Raw genomic sequence first — 14,850 nt, 5'->3', positions numbered from 1 at the left:
GGAACAGCTTGGTTCTGTCCAGCACCAGACAAGGTGATCCATCGACTAGTGATCTATCTAAAAGAGAGGCAATATTAATCAGGCTTTCTCTTGAGGTTTAGAAGTGAGGATCGTGAGGGTAATTTTCTTTGGCAGGAGGAGCTGAGAGGCCACTTGGGTTCCCTTTCTGGGTAAACAAAAATGAAGGCAACATCAAGATTGTGGTTCCGTGTGTCCTTCGACCAGTGACAGAGCCCATAGTAGAGACTTGGTGAGGTTCCTGTGCTGTCCTGAAATGTAAGCTAGCTTGCAGTTCTCATGCAGGAGCCCCTGTCTGCCAGCAGCTCATGTGCCCGGGGTCCCAGACTGGGACTCTCCTCACCTCCCGGGAAGCATTCCAGGGAATCTGTGGTTTAGTCTCCCAGGTTCTCCTGGACTGGGTGAGCTTGGCTGAAGCAGAGCTCTGTGGGCCTGAGTTAAATCCATGGTTCTCTCCTTGGAGTAACTAACGCCTCCCCTCCTTAACACCCCAATGGCTTCCTATTGCAGATTAAGTCAGGGCTGCTGCTAGACAAGGACTCTACCAGTGAGCTGTGTCCCCAGCCAGCAGTTACTTAACTTCTGAAGCATCAGTGTCCAACACGGAAATCCTGAGGCGGTGATGCTCACAGATTACATAACACAATACAACAATCTGCACTGTAGTTGGCTTTTTTGTTTTTGTTTGTGTATTGTTTTGTTTTGACACCCGGGGACCTGCCCCCCAGTTCCCAGGCAAACTCACGCAGGCTTAGTTTTACTTAGGAAGCCCAGCCTAAATTGGGCTTGTCTCTAGCCTGCCTTTCTAACTTAAATTATCTCATTTCTGTTTCACTGTCTCTTGCCTCTGGGCGTTTTACCTTTCCTAACTCTATGTGTCTTCCTACCCTCCTCACTCCGTGGCTGCCTCTGTGGCGGTGTGGCTGGGTGTCTGGGCCCTGGGTACTCCTCTCCTCGTTTTCTTTTTCCTCTTGTCTTGAGCCCAGATTTCCCCTATTTATTCTCTCTTCCTAACTGCCCAACCAATCCTGTGGTGTGCCTGACTAAGAGGGCATTCGGCTCTTTAGCTGACCAATCAGGTGTTTCAGGCAGCTTTACACACTTAAACAGATGCAACATAAAAGAATGCAACATCTTTGCCTTGTTCTACAGAAACTCCAAAGCATCAATAAATGCAATGCTTCACACACTAATTTCGCTCAAAACTGTGTGCTGTCTATGGGCGGCAATAGTCACACCTGTTGGTGTCTCCCCACCCCTTCTTCCTACTTTAGAGCTTTCCAGCTACCCCTCTTCTCACCATTAAGCTGTTCTAGTTTGCTATGTAGGGTGCCTACGAATTGGAGAGAACTTAGAGATTGCAGCAAATGCCTCAATCTCTGCACACAAGGCTCTCCAAGAACCAACTTGACACTCCCTTATCCTCTCATCCACAGAACGTGGGAACGTTCTAGCAGTAAGTACTTAGACGAAAACTCCCAACTTCTACCACACCCAGTCCTGGTCAGAATATTCCTAAAGAGATGTTCAGTCTGAAATGTCTGACCCCTCATCAAAGCTATGTTCCACTTGGGCTTCTTGTACAGGCAGAAAGGTAGGAAGTTGATGAGTGATATCATGTGCATGGTGAGAGATGTCCTGTGCGTGGGGAGAGAGATGGGCAGAGATGTCCTGTGCGTGGGGAGAGAGATGGGCAGAGATGTCCTGTGTGGTGGGAGAGAGATGGGCAGAGATGGACTGTGCGTGGAGAGAGAGATGGGTAGAGATGTCCTATGCGTGGGAAGAGATGTCCGGTGCGTCGGGAGAGAGATGGGGAGTGACATCCTGTGCATGGAGAGAGATGGGCAGAGATGTCCTGTGTGTGGAGAGAGAGATGGGCAAGGATGTCCTATGCGTGGGGAGAGAGATGGGCAGAGATGTCCTGTGCCTGAAGAGAGAGATGGGCAGAGATGTCCTGTGTGGTGGGAGAGAGATGGGCAGAGATGGCCTGTGCGTGGAGAGAGAGATGGGTAGAGATGTCCTATGCATGGGGAGAGATGGGGAGAGATGTCCGGTGCGTCAGGAGAGAGATGGGGAGTGATATCCTGTGCATGGAGAGAGATGGGCAGAGATGTCCTGTGTGTGGAGAGAAAGATGGGCAGAGATGTCCTATGCGTGGGGAGAGATGGGCAGAGATGTCCTGTGCCTGGAGAGAGAGATGGGCAGAGATGTCCTGTGTGTGGAGAGAGTGATGGGCAGAGATGTCCTATGCGTGGGGAGAGATGGGCAGAGATGTCCTGTGTGTGCAGAGAGAGATGGGCAGAGATGTCCTGTTCATGGGGAGAGATGGGCAGAGATGTCCTGTGTACAGGAATGAAGGGAGTGATGAGAAATGCCTTTTGTTCAACGGCTCTTCTCCGAGAAAATCTAGGCCTCACCCCTGAGGTGCCAATGAGACACTTGGATTCTAGCGATGATTGGCTCACACAAGGGAAGGAAGAAATCCCTATGCAGAGAGTCCTGCCCCTTAAGAGTCCCTCAGAATTTTGATACCTAAGCCCCGCCCCTCCCACGGTTCCTACAGGATCACTGCCACCTCCACACTTCTGGGGATCTTGACCCCTTCAAGGGGGATGTTTTCCCTTAGAATGGCCTTGGCACCCCAATGCACATACATGTTCAATTTCCCTGTCTCAAGTCAAAGAGAGCAAAAGGGATTTAAGAAGCTTCAAAGGCCACCAAGACCAGGTATGACTAAACATTTCAATCTATGATGCAATAGTGTAATCTGTCCCATGTTACAATGGACCAGCAACCCCTAGGCAGAACATGGCCTTCTTTACTCACTGCAACAGGAACAGCCCCAAGAGGACCGTGGGCAACCGGACCTCTAAAATTCCTGTTGTCCTCAGAGGCCAAAGTGACTGACAGGTGACCCTCATTGGGCCTATTGGGCCTCACCCCGTCATGTCCTGGGGCTGTGAGCACCAACTGCCAGCGTCACCAACTCATGTGACTGCCTTTCCTACACCACCATGAGGGCACTCGCCTTACTTTGATTAGGACTGAGAAAACAGTGACGACAGCAATAAAGAATGTCACCTGTGGGCCTCAGCCCTCATCAACTGTGCCCTTTATTCAGTAAAGGAACGGTGGCCTTGCCAGATGGAGCCGGCTAAGCAGGGCGTGGGCTGTCCTCAGCCCTGGTGGTCTGGGAGGGAGACACAGTGTATGAGGGGTAGAACATACTGTCTGAGTTGAGAGGCGGTGGGTTGCGGTCAAGTCCTGCAGAGCCAGGAATGTTTCTCCAGCGCCAAGGAGTCTGTGTGACCCTCCAGACGAGCGCAGATGACCACACACCCTGGGCCAGCTGCCTCCCATCATCAGTGCCCCCGTGACCCTCCTGTAAAGTGCACATCAGATGAGCACACAGCACACCATAGGGGTGGGGTCGTCCTCTCCAGATGTGAGCACCTTCCTTTCCCCTGCTCAAACGTGGAGCTAAGACAGGGTCTTCACACCCTTACCTCAGGGCAGTAGAAGGAGATGGTGGGTGAGAAAATATTGGAAACACGCGTGCTCTCAAAGGGTTGGGTTCTTTTCCTCCGTTTCTGCATGAGCTCTGCCCTGGCTTTCCTAGGCGATGGACTTTGACTGGGATATACAAGCTCAGCAAACCCTTTCCTCCCCACGATGCTTTGGTCATGGTGTGGGCCAGCAAGCTGCAGAATGGTGGTCCCTGGCCACTTAAGAAACCATGAAACACCCTATCCATTGCTTCAGGAGGAGGAGTAGGCATCTGTCACAGAGATCATGACCCGGAGCAGAAAGATTCCTCAGGACAGAGTGGCCGTTTCCCCTCTGTCCCTCTGTCCCCACCAGTCCTCATGAGCTAGTTTATGTTTGTCTCAAAGGCAGTTAGAGCTTCACCTCTGATCCACAGACCACATCCCGTCCTCCTAATGGAGTGAACCTCAGGCACCACAACGTAGGCCTGACTGGAGAGGTTTGACGTGCACACATGAGGCTGGTCCGTGCTCTGGGAGCTGTCCCGACAATCCCTGACATGGTGATGAGACATATCAGATTTCTGGATCACGAGGGAGGAATCCAGATCTCCTATCTATAAGAGTCTCGTGGACACAGTGGTTTCCCAGGAGTCCTTGTGCCGAACAGGCATGACAGAGGCCTAGACCCTCCTGGTCCGCAGCCATCACTGCCTTCTCAGGCGGAGAATAACCCCATGCCCGAGAGACCACGGGGGCCTCCCTCCTCCTGCCTGTATTCACACTGCAAGCGGTCTTTAACACACGCTGGAAGCAAGCCCCCGGGCCAGGACTAGGACTAACAGGTTCAGGCTACACAGTGGCCAAGAGGTCCCCATGCCGGGGATCTTTCTGCCTTCATTGGCCCTGGTCCCAAGGACAGATGATGTAAACATGGCTGTGACAAAATCCCCTGATGATTTTGCATCTCTGCGGGATGAGGTACATTTCCAACAAGTGTCCAGCTACAAAGGCCGCTGTCACACGGCGCTGGGTGTGATTTCTAAAGCAGTAAATGTGTGTCTGTCTCTCTGGTCCACCAACGTCGAAGCTGGTGGAGGCTAGTGACTCTTTCCTCAGAAGGGGAAGGTGCTGCGGGCCCAGTGGGGAGACAGTCACTGTAAGCTGTACCCTGCTGTGATTGGCCCACTTCTCCCTTCGACCTCACAAAGAGCCACTATGAAGGGAGAATGAGCGCCCTATATATCAGACCCCGGGCTTGGCTGCTGCTCTGTCCCTGCAGACCAGGGAGCGGGTATCAGTGCGACCTGTGGGACTCTTTATTGTAGTAAGTGTTGTCTTGAGACTACGCGACCACCCGTTGGAGTGAGTGCCTCCACCACCGGCCCCATGGCCTGCCTGGCAAAAAAGGACAGCCTGGGGAGGCAATACAAACTGAAAGGGGACATCGGCCAAGGTGCGTTCGGGTGTGTAAACCTAGCCCGGCACAGATTCTCGGGCACCAGGGTGGCCATAAAGTCCGTGGAAAACCTAAGGGAACGCCTTCGGATGATCATGGCAGAGATTGAGACGTTGCAGCTCTTACAGCACCCGAACATAATCCAGCTGTTTCAGATCATAGTGACTAAGAAGCACACCTATATCATAACAGAGTACGCCTCTGGAGGAAACCTGGCAGAGCTTGTCAGGAAGGGCGGCAGGCTGCAGGAGGAAAAAGCGCAGAAACTCTTCGGTCAGATGGTGTCGGCCATCAGGTATTGCCATGATCGGGACATCATACACAGAGACTTGAAACCCCATAACATCTTGCTGGACTCAGAGGGGAACATCAAGGTGGCCGACTTCGGTCTCGCAAGAAGATGTCGGGCTGGAACTATGCTGCAGGGTAGATGCGGCACCAAGCTCTATAACGCGCCCGAACTGATAGTGAGGGAAGGCTACGACGGGAAAAAGGCAGATGTCTGGAGCCTGGGCGTGGTGCTCTATATTATCACCATTGGGCACCACCCCTTCAAAGGAAGCAGCCCGAAAGAGAGCGACGGGAACATCATCCGAGGGAGCTATGAGCTCCCATCTCACGTCTCTGGGAAACTGGAAAACCTAATTCACCAGATGCTCACGGTTGTCCCAGAGAAGAGGCCCTCCATCGAAGACATTGAACAACATCCGTGGGTCGTGAAATGTGAAGAAGACCTCCCAGATGACACCTACCTGGACCCATACATACTAGACCTGCTGGATAACCTTGGGTTTGATGCCAATGTCATCCTGGAATCTCTGCAAAAGAGAAACTACGATGAAATGATGGGGACGTACCTCATCATCAAAGAGCAGGTACGCAAGGGGACTGAGCTTGACTTCACCACCTTACCCAGGCATGTGGGCCTCGTCCTGACGCCTACCCCATTGCCAGCACGGCGTCTGAAACGAAGAGCCAGCGAGCCCATCTTTGGCATCCTGCACAGGCAGGCTTCACAACCGGACCGGCCGAAGCTGTTAGGGCGGAAATTGGCCAGAAGTGCCTCTCTGCCCCAGTATGGTCCCCAGAGGGAGATCCCCACTTGCAGCCACGCCCCGCTCTCCAGAACTTCCACTGCCACATGTCTCCTTGGCAGCATACTGAAAGAGGAGATGCCCCTGCCACGTAGGCGAGACTCTGACACGGAAACAGCATCTTCCCCTCAGAGCATCGGGTGCTGCCAGAGACTGCTCAGGAGGATCAGGGCTGGCCTGTCAAGATGGTGTTCCTGCTTCTCAGGGAGTTCAGAGACACAGACCCCACCTATGTTCACCAACCGAGTGGCTCCACTGATAGAGGAAGGGAGGAGAGAGAACCCAGGGTGGAACCGGGCAAGCAGGTATGAGAGGGTGTGTGTGAGAGCGTTCCCTTTTATGTTCTCGGCCTCAGGAAAAACCAGAAAAACCAAACAAACAGGAGCGGGTATGTATGTGGGGGTCCTAGGGGATGTTCAGTTGCATTTCTACAACAGCTGGATTAACCCTGCTACACAGCATTCCTCCTGTGGGAGAAATCCAGCTCAAACATAACTGGGTGGTCTCTGATGCGACTCAACTACCAGTAGACAGAAAACTTGAAAAGGGCGGGTGTGGGAGACGGGGGTGACGGCATGCGGACAGTTGTCCATACTGAACAGATGACTCGTGGCATTCTAGGAACGAATAGACCCCTGAAGTATCCACAGGTCCTGTGGAGATCCTTTTGTGTCACGCCTCATGCAGACACCTTTCAGATCTTTCTGGGTGCAGACCTTGTTTAGCCTAGAACATGGAAGTCACTTACAATGTTGCACCATCTGTGCAGGCTCTCTGCTGACCTCTCTCTCTGAGCACTTTGGCCCCGTGGCTGGCTTCCTGGGCAATGCTTCCTGTTTTGCTCCCACATCCTCCTTCGGGATGAATCTGCTAATGATGGTCCCGGAGTCAGGAAGATATGGGCGCGCTAACCGTCAAGGTACTGGGGACACTCTGTCCTTCTCATCCCATGGTTTTCCATCCTCTTCCTTCTCCCTTGCAGCCCCTGGTACACGAGTCGACCTTGCAGCACGTGGGACTCTGTCTTCAGGACGGGAGGGTGGCATCTCTAAGTCACACACCCTCAGCATTGCCACCGCTGCCCTCTGTATAGTATGGAGGTAAACAGGGGTGCGGGGCTCTGCCTTTGCTGCTCTGCCACTGCTCAGAGTGACATGGGCCACTCATTCCTGTGCCTAGACTAAGATTTGTCTGAAGATGGGACTTGACCAAGGGCCTCCTGAAAGAGGTCCTGTCTTTTTTCAGGTGCGATGGTTCCGTCTGAAAGGAGAGACATCTGGGGACCCATACTCTTATCTGTGCCTCTGACATAGTGTTGCAGCGACATCTCTCAGTGGAGGGGTAGTGTGAGAGCCGTTGTCCATGGGGAACAGGAGAGCAGGTAAGAAGGATGCTTGGGGACCTAGTGCCTGGCAGGGTGGCTATGATGAAGGCACAAAGGGGCCACTTCAGTGACTCCCTACATTTCACCTGGACACTCAAGAGTGCACTGAGCCCTGCCAAGGCTGACATCACAGGTGGAGGCCACCAGGGCGAGGCTGAGCTGGGTCCCAGCGCCCGTGTAGCTGCATGCCCAGTGTGGAGGAGATGTTTGCTGTATCACAGGACCCTCCACAGGGGCATTCCAGGGACATGCCCTCAAAGGGCAGCGTCACCAAACACACATCAGTTTCCCAACCCCCAGGCTTCCACATTGAGGAACCTGGAAGGGGGTCTCCCTGACTGGTCAGAGGACAGGCATGTGATTTATGTCCCTGCATTTCCTTGCCATCCAGTTTCCCATTGTTGGCCCTCTGACTACCAAGACAGGTGGTCCATTGTTGCTGATGCTCATGGCTGAATAGACCAAGACTGGCTTGGAAGCTCCAAGTAGAATTCCCTCAACAGAGAGGGGGAGTGTGTCCTCAGGGAACCTAACGTGATGACCGGGAATATGGCAGAGGGACTATGGTCAGGGCTCTGAGGATCCACCTCAGGGTCTCCCTGCAGTTCAGATGGACAGACTGAGGCACTGGCTCGGGGATGCTCCCTGATAGAAAAGTGTGGGGCATCGGCCAGGTCTGGCAGCAACTACTCCATGTGAGATTCTGGAATCTTCCTTTGTCATGCTGCAGGCCAAGTCCATGGGACAACGGTGAACCCAAGAAAGCAGTGTGATGCCGCGACACAGGCTCCCCTGCAGGGAGCTAACTCCATTCTCAAGAGAGAGGACGCTGCGATGTCATTCCAAGCATCTGATGAACTGGTCAGAAGTGCTGAGTCTTCACGCCATCCATCCCAAGACACAAACACTTCTCTTGTCATGGGACACCAATGCTGGCCATTGTTTCTGTCCCTTCCTCCATGCATTCTACCTCCAATCACCCAAGGAGAATTCATTCCCAGGGTCATAGTAGAACCCTTTTCCAGATTATGGGAGACAAATCTGGACCGCTTTGCCCTCACAAGTCTGTAAGGACATTCAGGATGTGCTCAGTCCCTGGAAGGTTGTGTTCCAGCTGCAGGATGGGCTGAGCTGGGGCACTGTCACCATCTAATCCAGTAGCTCTTTGTCAACACACAATACTGTTGACAAGGCTGTTGTGTGTGCCCTTCGAGGTGGCATGCTGAGTTATAAAAACACCCCAGCCTGCACTTATGGGGCTATGTCACTGTGCAGACAGGAAGGCAAGGGCGAGGACCCTGGGAGGTTGCCAGGAACCATGTTGCCAGGCGGAACTGTTCCTGGGAAGTAGATAGTAAAACCCGCAGACCCTCCTCTCCAGACCTACTTTGTACGCTGGTGTGTGCGCACTGCAAGCTCAGTCGTCACCGAGGCAACTTCAGTCTGACACTCCTTCAGCTTTCCCTCTCCACCTTCTGGACCTGAAGAGCCTGGCGGGGGCCCCTCTCCAGATTTGTCAGAGGTGGCCATGGGACACCTGTCTCTGCGTTTCCTCGGGATATTGGCCCAGCTGTGGGAAGTCTGCAGGGCTGGGCTCTCAGTCCAGGCCATGAAGCCTGGAACTCACTTCCTGGGCTCTGCCCGAGCCAGTCCTCCAGTAGCATCACGGGGACAACTCTTCCTCCACGGGCCCAACTCCTTTCTCACATACAAGGAGTAAGTGTGAAGATTGGGTCTGAGTCTGACCCCAGCTTCTGGGCTGCCTTTGTACAATGCTGTGAGCTGTTCTTTTGCCGGCCAACACTCAGTAAACATGGGGATGTGTCAGGCCCTCAGTAGGTGCTGGATCCCAGGATGATTGGTCCCATGGTCAAGCTGCCCGCTGGAGCCTGCACACTGGCAGAGTCCGGGATATCAGGAAGACAAAGGCGTGAGGTAAGTCCACATGAAACTGTTCAGCGGGGTAGCGGGCCTGAGAGCATTCATGGTTTTCCAGGGAGTTGGAGGAGACGGTCCCTGTGAGGAGAGCAGTTCTGAGCCCAGTCTGGGAGGAGAGATGAGACAGAGGGCAATCCCTGAGAGCGGCCATGTGACGGCAGTCAGCCTGTACGAAGGCAGCTCTTGTCTCTTTGGTGTAGTGACGTGTAGGGGCCCTGACAGAAATTTACTCGTAATTTTAACTTGCGCTGCAGTGCTGGTCTCCAGCCTCTCTTGGCTCTCAGGCCCCAGGAGTTTTGAAAGTTCCAATGAGGCCAAAGACCTGCACTCTGCTTTTGCTGGTGAAGGGAAAGGCAGCTGAGGGACGGACGAATGACAAAGGCAGTAGCCAGAAGGCAGCCTGATAGGCTGGCAGTGGTGGACCCCAGCATTTAGAGGCCATGTGCCTGCTGTGGTGACCCACCATTCTCCAGAAATACCTGGGGGGGGGGAGTTCAGGGCCAGTGATCATCCCAGGCACAACCTGTCATCAGGCAGTTCTGGCCCTGGGTGGTCGGTCGCTCAGCCCCTGATGCTCCTTCCTGTCCCCCACACACAACCAGTCACCTTGGGGGTCCTGACACTGATGTGGGTTTGTCTTTCTACTCTGAAAATGGGGCACCAGAGGGATAGCTGTGACGGACACACAGAGACCGCCGTGTTCTGACCCTCTGTCGCTCTGTTCCTTGTAGATGTCACCAGCTAGGAGTGTGAACCTCACCAAAGCCCTGACGCATTCTGGGAGTCCCTGATGGAGAGAGATATCCTAGGCTGTCACCACAGTCAGCAAAGGTGCACCAAGGTCCTTCCGTGCCTGTGGCTGCTAAGGCAATCTGAAAACAAAGTCTTGCTGTGTCTGTGAGAGCCAATGCTCTGGAACACATTGGTTTACTTTGTTCTGTGGTTGATGTAGCTCTTTCTGCCAAGCTAGATCGTATACCAGAAAGGAAGATGTCTAGACTTGAAATGAAAGTTCAGGTGAGGAAGATGGGAAGGTCCCATGACGCTGTCTCAGACCCAAACCAGTAATAGTCCTAGGAATGAATAGGCTCCTGACGTACCGACAGGTACGGTGGGGATCCGTGTGCCACGTCTCATGCAGACACCTTTCAGATCTTTCTGGGTGCAGGCCTTCCTTAGCCAAGAACCTGGAAGTGGCTTATAATGTTGCACCATCTGTGCAGGCTCTCTGCTGACCTCTCTCTGAGCACTTTGGCCCCGTGGCTAGCTTCCTGGGCAATGCTTCCTGAGTTCAGGACTCCTATGCTAAGGGTCAGGGCCTCAGGAAGATATGGGCGTGCCAATGTTCAAGGTAGCTGAGACTCTCTGTCCTTCTCATCCCTTGGTTGCCCATCCTCTTCCTTCTCCTCTGCTCAGACTGACATTGGTCACTCATTCCTATGCCTAGACTTAGAAATCCTCTCAAATTGGGACTTGACCAAGGGCTACCTGGAAGAGGTCCAGTCTTTTGAGTTCCATGATTGTCCTTAGAAATGAGAGAACTGGGGATCCCTGCTGTTCTCCCTTGCTTCTCTCAGTGGATGGTGGTGTGAGGGCAGCAGGAAGCGCCTGGCGGGCTTTCCCCTCATAACTGGTTGTTGGAGGAGGAATGCCCAGGGCTTCTGAAACTTCCACGGGGAATTCTGACGTCGCAGTTGGAGAACAGAATGAGAGAGAGAGAGAGAGAGAGAGAGAGAGAGAGAGAGAGAGAGAGAGAGAGAGAGGAGAAAGAGCAGAGAGAGAGAGCCAGGCTCTGTGCCTCTAGTCTCTCAGACCATGAGTCGAGGGTCAGAGCTTGATACAGTTGTCAGATAGGAGAACCATCAGACACATGACCCCTGCTGTCCCTGAGTTGTCTGTTTGAGGATCTGGAAAAAAACGTGGTCCAGTGTCATTTTCACGGTGGTGATTTTGACTTACACTGCTGGGCCACAGCCCATTACCCCAGTGAGTAGGGAGCACAAATGCACGCACGGTGTCCCGTCATACCCTGTCCGTGCTCGAGCAGATGGCTGTGAGAGCATGCATTTAAGCTTGCTTGCTTGGAATCCACTAGAGATGCCCTCGCACCCTGTCCGTGGCCCGAGCCCAGGCATTGGCACTGTCCTAAAGTGGGCCACCCCGTGTCAATATAGGCCTTCAATCACTCCTCTCTAGACCTGCTGACAGGTGAACCTCTTCTAGACGATTGCTCTAGACTCTAGTCCCGGGTCACTGTCAGCTGCACACATTGACAGTGGAGGACAGGCAGCTCTGTTACTCCCAGTGCAAACCCGTCAGCTCCATGACTGCAGGCTTCAGCCTCTTCGCCTCTTCGCTTTGCCTTGTCCAAGCCTGACGCCCAGCAGCCCTGTCCTCTCTTGCCCTCTCAGCATCTCCCCCAGAATAACTACGTTGTCTGTACTCAGCTGACATCATTGGGATGTCTCACAGGATCCCGGACTGATGCTTCCTAGGCATAGGTGATTTCCTAGCAGTCTGTGCTGGGTTCACAACAGTGCTTTTTTCTCTGTCCACCTCTGCCAGGCTCATATGAAGCTGTGACATCCCTTCTTCTCCCTACGGTTAGGGACGTTCAGTCCACATTCCCGATACCGCACTAGCCTGGACACAGCAGAGTCAGTGCATTGCAGCTCCATCTTGGTATGTATGTTGCCTACAATCCTCGGCCTGCTTTACACAGATAGTCTAGCTTCAGAGCCTAGGACAACTTGGGGAGCATTTAACATTAACGATGTATCTCGTCTCACTTATTTACTTACTTATTTATTCTCTCCCTTTCCCTCCCCTCCCCTTCCCTCCTCTCCTTCCCTCCTCTCTTCTCTCTTACTCTCTCCTCTCTTGTCTTTTGTGGATGTGTGTCTTTGTGATGTGTGTGTAGCATCTGTGTGCAGTGCCTAGCATGTGGAGGTTGCAGGATAACCCTATGAAGTCATTCTCTCTGCCCACATTGAAGGACACGGGGATGGATTCTGCTGCTCACTCCTTTGAATGTTTCTGCAGGTGGAGTATATGGTGGACACGAAACAGTGCCAGCATTTACTGGAGAAGTTTGTGACTGCTCTGGCAAGTGGGAGCCTTGGCCTTGACCCACACACGTTCTGTTCTCCTGCCTTGGATGCCAGTCAGGACAAAAAAAAAAACCTTCTGTCTCTCAGAATTGCCTTGGTTGTTGATTTGGGGAATGTCAAACCTCTTGCCTTAGTCCTCTGTCTTTAGATCTTGTTGAATCCTAGCATCCTAGTTCATGGCCCCTGAGCTTTATGCCTAGGTCATTTTACCAGGACTTTGTGTCCCTGTAACAGTTAGTATGGAACATCTGAGGACATGACTACCTACATGGTCGTACTCAAGAGCCCAAGGGTGGTCTTGTTAACCTGTGAGGAGAGCAAGCCAGCAACATTAATCTCAGAATGAAATCTCAGAACAGGCCCTGCCACTCAGTGGTCCCTGAGCCTGGAAGCTCCTGACTCCACTGCCCAAACTTCTCAGTTTATTCTGTGTTGGGACCTTTCCCTTCCTTCCTTGGTAGCATCAACAGAAGCTTGTAGAAACCTGAGTCCAGAAAGCCAGGGGATGGATTTCAGGGTGATCATGACTCATGTTGGCTCTCCTGGCTTCTGTCCCTGCGTTCACCACTAAGCACACCACATCTCTCCATAGGTCGTGTCTGCTCCTGTACCCTGAGCTCAGTGTGAGGGTTTGGAGCAAATAGGAAATGAATGGAATACAGGCTGTGAATTCTATGAGAAAGCCTGAGTCAGGCGCCTGAGGCCCTGGAACACCGCCATCCTGTTGGAGAAGGAGTACTCTCTGATGGCACAAAGACAAGGTAGAATGTCGGTCCACCTCACGAATTGCTCAGACATCCACCGCCCTGCCTTGGTTGAACTCCTTTCTCAAGGATGACTAACAAAGTCACAGCAACACCTTGATTGTCTTCCAGGAGATGGCTCTTGGCATGAGCCCCTCAGAGCTTCACTATGAAATGTTAACCGGGGATCGGACTGCCCTTCCCGTGGTCTTTCTTCGGGCTCGCCTTAGCGCTGAAGATCGCCATGGACATCATCTTTTAGATGCAGGTAGGATGGCCTCCGCAGAGGCCCTCAGCTTCTGATGCTAACTAACACTGTCGTGTCAGAATAGCTAGGAGGGGAGTGGGCTCACAGTACAGCTCAGTGCCTGAACACATGCCTGGCACATGTGACACCCCGGGCTGTGTTCTCAGAGGTCAGTGTGGGGGAAATGACTCTAATCTGTAGAAGGGAAGTCCTTGACAAGTCTCAGGTCTCAGTTCTGTACCAGAGGTTTGAATGCACCAAAATCCTGCCCTTTGCTGAGCAGAAAGAGAGGAGGTGTGGATTGGGGGAGGGAGAACAGAAGGAGGATGGACAGGAAGAAAGGAGGGGGGAAGGCTTTCTTTGGGACGTCAGTACAAGAGGAGACCCCAGGCATGTTTCCTCTTCAGACCTTTCTGCCAGCCTTCTGCCAGCTTCCTTTTTCCTTGTCTAGTTTTCCTTATTGAGACAGGCTTTCTCTATGTCACATGGGCTCTTCTGGAACTTGCTTTGGAGAACAGGCTGGCCTGGAACTCAGAGTGGTCCACCTGCCTCTGCCTCTAGAGTGCTGCATGGAAATGCCTTGGCTACCACTGCCCAGCACGGCCAGCCTCTCTAAGAACCTGCTCTGGTCATGTGATCCGCGGTCCATGGCGAAGGGCTAGGAGGGTGGACACATGGAGAACCCTCCAGGTCCTCAGTTCTGTTTCTAATCGGTCCAGGCCAGCTAAACAGCCCCCACCAGGTGCTTCCCGACACTTAGACATTCCACCTGAGTACTTTCCCATGGTGACATTTCCTCTCACGGAGCATTGACCCTCCTGATTGTGTGGTGCCATGTGTGACAGGTAACTTCTAGACTCTACACAGCAGGCGATATCTAAGAGACGGCCACAGTTCAGAGAATGCCTCCATCAGATTGCCTGTAGGGAAGTGTGGGAGGGATTTTCTTTATTAATGAATGGCAAACAGGGTGATAGCAGAAGGTAAAAGGGCCAAGGCGGGAACACCCTGACCCTGACTTAAAGCCAAGTCCCAGACTTGGACCAAAAAAACAAACACCAACCCTGAGCATAAAATCCCTTCATTCAACATCAGTCCACACAATCCCTCCAATCCCAGGCCACCCTGGACAGCTCTGTCCCCACCCCCAGGTAACCACATATAAAGGTTCTATTTTGTTCAGTAACTCTTGTCCCAGCAGAGGCAGACTCCTTCCTGCCTGTGTCCCTCCCAATAAATCTCTAGTGTGAGGTTTTCTGTAGTGTGTGAACTGGGTATTTTTCAGCTGCTGACTTCTAGGATACCCTTTCATCTGAGTGGGAACAGTTACTGGTAGACCCCTGGGGATGTAGCAACCCTGGGCAGGATTCTC

At 52.8% G+C, this 14,850-nt stretch overlaps 1 protein-coding gene and 1 long non-coding RNA gene across 2 annotated transcripts; both read left to right on the top strand.

The window, feature by feature from the left end:
• The first annotated feature begins 4,892 nt into the window (after positions 1 to 4,892).
• On the top strand, positions 4,893 to 9,160 carry LOC127226609 (putative sperm motility kinase W). The gene is made up of 3 exons (XM_051190676.1): positions 4,893 to 6,147; positions 6,826 to 6,975; positions 8,928 to 9,160. The coding sequence occupies exons 1-3, from the start codon at positions 4,893 to 4,895 to the stop codon at positions 9,158 to 9,160; spliced, it is 1,638 nt and encodes a 545-aa protein (XP_051046633.1).
• A 3,090-nt stretch (positions 9,161 to 12,250) lies between these two features.
• Positions 12,251 to 14,356, top strand: LOC127226771 (uncharacterized). The gene is made up of 3 exons (XR_007834925.1): positions 12,251 to 13,249; positions 13,364 to 13,499; positions 14,198 to 14,356. It is a non-coding gene; the product is annotated as an uncharacterized LOC127226771 (long non-coding RNA).
• Positions 14,357 to 14,850: the final 494 nt, after the last annotated feature.

The sequence above is a fragment of the Phodopus roborovskii genome, unplaced genomic scaffold, assembly GCF_943737965.1.
Source record: "Phodopus roborovskii unplaced genomic scaffold, PHOROB, whole genome shotgun sequence".
Taxonomy (NCBI): Eukaryota; Metazoa; Chordata; class Mammalia; order Rodentia; family Cricetidae; genus Phodopus; species Phodopus roborovskii.
The sequence above is the reverse complement of the archived record's forward strand: the minus strand, read 5'-3'. Positions and strand labels throughout refer to the sequence as shown.

Bases quoted from the DNA above. Each gene is read 5' to 3' on its own strand.
- LOC127226609 (XM_051190676.1), top strand. From the start codon at position 4,893: ATGGCCTGCCTGGCAAAAAAGGACAGCCTGGGGAGGCAATACAAACTG. The intron at 6,148-6,825 runs GTAGGCGAGACT...CCATCTGTGCAG, and splicing joins AGAGGAGATGCCCCTGCCAC to GCTCTCTGCTGACCTCTCTC. The intron at 6,976-8,927 runs GTACTGGGGACA...CTGGACCTGAAG, and splicing joins TGGGCGCGCTAACCGTCAAG to AGCCTGGCGGGGGCCCCTCT.